This window comes from Trachinotus anak, unplaced genomic scaffold (assembly GCF_046630095.1).
Source record: "Trachinotus anak isolate AG129_WGS33_773 ecotype Australia unplaced genomic scaffold, CSIRO_AGI_Tana_v1 ptg000028l, whole genome shotgun sequence".
NCBI lineage: Eukaryota > Metazoa > Chordata > Actinopteri > Carangiformes > Carangidae > Trachinotus > Trachinotus anak.
In genome coordinates this window covers 11,215,889-11,221,888 of record NW_027273879.1, presented here as the reverse complement: position 1 = coordinate 11,221,888, position 6,000 = coordinate 11,215,889, and the positions used below count along the sequence as shown (strand labels likewise).

Sequence of the window (6,000 nt, the reverse complement as noted above, 5' to 3'; positions counted from 1 at the left end):
CACGATGATGATCTGTTTATTTCATTCCGACTCTTTCATTTCAAGAACTCTTGAAATCACAGGGTTACAAGTGTTTCAGATCACAGAATTATCCAAACAGTTTCTAAAGTAATTCACATGTGGTAACAAATCACAACAAATGCCTGCAGAAAGGAAAAGCAAAAACAGTATGTGACAACTCTTTTAGACTACTGCAGGTGGCACGCAGGTGTCTACATATGACAGAGCATCAAAATGTTACATTCTCAAGCTGAACATAAACAAATATTGCATAATGCTCAGTTGGGTCATTATGATCTCATTAAAATCTCACAGTTTTGTTTGACCACACAAGAGATAAATATTAAAAACATTTCATTTCTTTCTTCACACGTTCGATATATCATGCGTTTCTCACATCTCACACTGCCATTTTTCAAATTAAAACAGCAGGAAATACTTTAGTCTAGAATAGAATTATACATCTTTGACACAGCGGGGATATATTAATACGAGATGAGGGGCTTCCTTCTCCAAGTGGAACCCAATGTATTCCTATATCCTGAAACAACTACTGCAGAGGATTCAATTCGATGTACCACCTACAACGGGTGACATTACATTTTAGTACAAGATGAGATGTTTTTTTTTTTTTGTTGTTTTGAACACAGATGGATTTCAAGATATTTGTACCAGATTGTCAGGCTGTAAACAGTGTACTTTATTAGGTGATGTTTAATTCCACAGCATGTGGTGCTCTTTGTACATTCAAAACAACCCCTGCAAACAGTTAATGATGATTTGGAAGGATGAATCGTATGACGGTTCTGTAGTTTTAGGACTCATTATTAACAAAAACTGTAGAATCACAAAGCAGGAGAAACATGTTACAGAGCTTGTCCCACTAATGAGAACATGGACTTCCAATATACAGGCTATGGCTCATGAATGTACAAGATCTAGAGCAACACAAAGTAAAGATAAACACCCATAATTCCAATAGTGCAAACTTAAGTGACAGCTGTTGTGAATACCGGGTTAACAAAACGATTTCTGAGCTTAAATAGGACGACTTCATTTCTTTTTAACTCATATGAAATGTAAATGGGTTGTCATGTGGCACAAGGGCTCTATGTTTTTCTAAAAAGGGCACTGTTTTTTGTCTCTGTAAGGTTGCCTTGCTAGAAGCGTATTAGTACCATTGTTTCTGAGGATTTACATGGTTGTTTTAAGACACTATGCCCCTAATGCTGAAGGACTGGTTTATTTTCAAAAGGCTGTTTTGTCAACGCTGGCAGTTTAGAACAGTCACGCAGACGCGGTGAAGCAGAGTGTGTGGAAGCTCGACTGTGCTGACAGAAAACCAATGCCATCCCCAAAACACAAAAAAATCTAGATTTTACATTTTCAATACTGTGGACAATTGTTGCAATAATGGCATCATTTTGCTAGTTTTTTTTTTTTTTTTTAATCCATCCCATCCAGTCATATGAAGAGCAAATGCTCATGTTACAAACAAACAGGAAACCAGTTGCTTTAAGTCCATGAAATGAAAAAACATGTTAGGAAGTGTTTCCCACAGAGGCCTCAGTGCAGCCTTTCATCTGTCAGTGCAGTGTTACAGTGATAATGTTGCCCGGAAGCCAGTCGTAGTTACCATTCCATGTCCAATACTGCGCAACCATTTCCATGACCTCTCGCTGAGATCACACAACAGACACTAAGAGTGATGTGGCTGCTGGACAGCCCTCAAAGTCAAGCCTTGTCAAACAATGGAGGACAAGACAAAGAACATTGTTCAAAACAGTGCTTTGGCAAAAAGCATTTCTACAATTAGGAATTTTGGCTCAATCTTACCAATAATTTCAGGACACACATCATTCCCAAAGGAGGCAAAAATGCCACGTGGCATTGGTTGGCTAAGTAAAAATTGTGCCAGGGCTAGCAGTCTGGATGACAATTTCCATGGCAACATTTGCTCTGAGGACAGTAATGCTGTCACCAGTACAGTGCTCTTGTAACAACTCATCTACAACCAATATAACCATGTCTATGGATGGACTATTTCTCTTTACTGTAGGTCGCAACTTCCATCTGCAGTTCACACGCAGCGTACCCAAACAGTTGGTGTTGGAGGGTTTGATTTGGGTTCAAGTGTTAGTAAAATATGCCAACATAACCCTCTGATCTACAAAATATCCATCTCAGGCGTAGATCTGTCCAGGGCCACCTGGGTGTGTGGTTTCTCCGCTGAGGCGCTCCTGGTTCGGCTGGCGGTTGGTGTCAGTGGATTTAATGACACTTGCGTAGTCGTGGATCCCCACCTCTAAGTTCTTGGCCCTCAAGGCAGCAGTATGCAGCTTCTCCAAAAAATCAGGCATGCCTACCAGGTGCAAAGGAAAAAACCTCCTTATTATCATTGAGAACAAACACTCTCAGTGGACAAACTGTAAACTGAATCTGAACGTAACAGCAAGCAAAATTGCTGAGCATTTGCAGGGTTTCATCCAATAAAAGGAGCTCACCACTTGACACCATCCAGCTCACACAGTAACGGGGAAAGACAGTCTGAGGGTCGTCACTGTAGGTCAGCAGGTAATCAAACCCATTCTGTGAAGAGAAACACAAAGTCACACTCAGTAGTGGAAAACAAAGGATGCTGGATGCAAGTGTAATTAATTCTTGTAGCAACACATTTGCCACAAACCTCATCAAAGGACTTGTGTGGGCGGATGACCATCCTTGACTGGTATGAATGGACTCTCACAAATTCCTGAGTCTCTGGGACTCTGGGGTGCTGAACGGCTCTGTGCAACAGAATTAGAAGTATACATGATAAAATGACACTGACGAAATTAAAGTTGTGCATTTAACAATATATCAAAAACTCCAGAAATCAATTTTTTATGTTCTACCTGGATACCAAGACCATCAGGTTGTTGTCCACATCAACATCATAGCGGCGCACATACACATAGTCCCTTGAGTACATGGGATACTGTGAAGGGACATTAAACAAGATTAAGTAACATCTGACAATTTCAAAAACAAAGTGATGAATATAAGATGGCTATTATTTGCTCTGAACAAATGTCATTGCAAATGTCCTTCACTCTTGACTCGTACAACAAAAGCTCTGTAAACAAACATAAAGTAGAACAAGCACCCTTGTCGGTTTAGGCATAATAGCAATTAACAGAAACTCACAGGAAAATGTGTAGCCCAGTGCACAACTTCAGAGCCCGTACTGACATCTCTGTCCACCACTTCAAGCTTGATAACCAGAGAATCCCACTTCTTCCTGTACTCTGTATCCAACTGGGGGAAAGGGGAAAGCATAAGTCAAGGATAAGGTGCTTAATATAGCGCACAGAGTTACAGCTGCTTTTATGCTGCTCGTGTACAACACAAACATGCAGGTTGTAAAAGAGCAGTTGGGTAATGGAAATGCAAAACAAGCTGCCATAAGTAAACCATTTCCCCAATTCATGAATTAAATAGTCACCTGCCAAAGTCCCACATTCACGCAAATTACTTTCATATCAAGTTGGATATTCTTGTGTAATTGTCATGTTAATTCAGTAATACAAACTTTTCCCATGGTTCATAAGTTGAGGCTTCAGGAATGAGGAGATTGCTGCATACTCAAAACTCTCAAAGAACTAATGAGTGCAGCTCTCTTCTACTTCCTTATGTTCTCTTATTGCATGTACCTAAGTAGAAGAAGTTATAGGTTTCACTTCTCCCTTCATTAGCTGAGACTGACATATCCCTAGTAGCACATAATGAGAACCGAAAAGTCTATACCTGTACGTTGAAGAACTGTCTTGGTGTGACATCGTTGTAGGAGCCCAACACTGCAATTAACACATAATACAGGATGCTGACTCTTCAGATATATCACATGAATATCATAAACCAAAAGGAAAAACTTAAGGCACAAAGAGAGAAATGTGAATGTGCGCCCTGTCTTCATTTCAGGTGATATGTGAGCCTTGTGCCTTGGCTGACCTCTGTATTCATAGAGGTGACTGTTGGGAATAGGCCGCTTCCAAATTCGGAAGTCTTTCTTCTCCACCACAGCTTCCCAGTCAGAATCCTGTTGTCCGGCCGTAGCCCCCAGGGATGTGCTTAGGCGTTTTACTGCCTCCAGCGCCTGTAGCTCAAGTCCACACCTTCAAAAGGGATGCAAATATCAGAACACGCTGTTACGCAAACAGCACAGGCAACATTATAGATCATGAAATGCAGCAATGCACATACAGACAGGTGACATAAATTGAAGGAATACTATATTAAGTGTAAGATGTAAGATGTTGAATTGCAGAGTCGAGAACTCTAACATCTTTCTTCCAAGATGTAACCCCTGATTTAATGTTTTGATGATAATAGAGAGAGTTCTGTCTAACATGTTGGCCCTAAATCTGCTGTAGGTGTTCAACTGGGATGAGATCTGGTGAATGTAGTCGAACCTTTCCAGCTGTATCCCCTAAGTTTGTCACCCTACTGTATGTCTGAGCGTCATTCAATGTGTGCATTTAAAGAAAGATTTCCAACCTGCGAATTTCCTCATCTTGAATCTTCTCGTTCTCCCACATGAAGACCCCAGCCAGGGCCGCGACAAGTTTCCCAGTCGGGGCGTGTTTGCTCTGAAATCTACGCCATATGTTCCCGACCAGGGTCCACCTGGTGCGCTCGGAGTACAGGTTTGAGTACAGCTCGCCGATCTGACAAGCACGTCGGAGCCTTTGTCCGGTCACAAAGCTGCAGTGGTCTGCAAATATGGAGAGCAAGTCCTTCTTCTTATGGCCAGATCCCGCGGCCTCACTGGTACCTGCCCTCTGGAGCCAGGACAGCAGCAGGCCCATGCTCCTGCCCAGCCATGAGACCCTTTCAGGCTTTCCTCTGCCCTCCTCGACAGTCCGTCTGAACGACCTGCTGCTCTGGAGCCTCACTGCGTTTACACCGATCTCGCAGATCGGACGACGGGGCACAGAGTGAAACATGACAGCCGTGACCGTGACACGAGTTCCCAAAGACAAAATAAATGCAGGAGGCAGCAGCTAGCTAATGCACTTCGCAGCTAAGCTAATGCTCTGCGGACATGAATCATGCATTACATCTAAAGAAATACTAACACTAACCTCTGGCAAGCAAAAGTCATAATTTTACTCCGGTTCTGAAGTTTAGTTACCGAAATGTCTGCGAACATGCGACATGAAGAGTTAGCATTAGCTAACGCTATCTCCCTCAGCTGCCTCCTAGCACGACACGGACGAAGTAAACCCCAACGCTGCCTCACTTATTTCTGAATCCAAACTATAATATCTGCCTTACAAACTATATCGCCCTACTGTGGATCTGACACACCAGTCTACCTGTGCACCTTTGCTGGAGACAGTCACACGTTTTTGTAAGTCTCGCAAGAACATTTGACCTCCTCTTCCTGCTGCCTCTAACACACCCACTCGGAAAACCCGCCTTACGGATTCTAAAGCGGGCGCTCATTGGACGGTTCCTGTTTTTTAGGCCATTTTGATTGGTCACTGCGGACGTCTGTCTTAAAATTTAGCAGCTCTCGCACCAGCATGTGCGTATGTCCAGCCTCTCCCAGGGCCGCCTTTGCCTTACTTCTTCTGGGCTCAGAGAGGAGGGTAAGCTTCAAACCTTATCCAGGCTCAGTGTCTGCGGCGAGCTGAACCCACACCGGGAAGAGGAAGTCGGAGTCGCCCTCTAGCGGTGCAGCTCAAAGCCAAAGCCCTCAGACTTTACTGGTGTTATATAAAGGCTCAACACGTGTTGAAGCGATGTTTCACAAGACATCAGTCACACTTTATGTATGCATTTGCTCTAGTGAGCTCTGTTCTGATATAGCTCTTGTGACAGAAAAGTTATTCGTGAATTATTGTGTATTTGTTGTCATTGGGAAAGGGGCAGATGTTAACCGTGTTATTTCATAGTCTGGGACTTCATCGATGTGAAAATGATGGTGAGAATTTGTAGGAAATAAGTAGAAATCTT

General features: G+C 42.8%; 1 protein-coding gene across 1 annotated transcript; it reads right to left on the bottom strand.

The window, feature by feature from the left end:
* stard7 (StAR related lipid transfer domain containing 7) lies at nt 1–5,678 on the bottom strand. The gene is made up of 8 exons (XM_071466620.1): nt 4,537–5,678; nt 3,991–4,154; nt 3,787–3,836; nt 3,187–3,297; nt 2,895–2,977; nt 2,687–2,786; nt 2,505–2,589; nt 1–2,362 (listed from the first exon to the last, which is right to left on the bottom strand). The coding sequence occupies exons 1-8, from the start codon at nt 4,983–4,985 to the stop codon at nt 2,184–2,186; spliced, it is 1,221 nt and encodes a 406-aa protein (XP_071322721.1). The 5' UTR covers nt 4,986–5,678; the 3' UTR covers nt 1–2,183.
* Nucleotides 5,679–6,000: the final 322 nt, after the last annotated feature.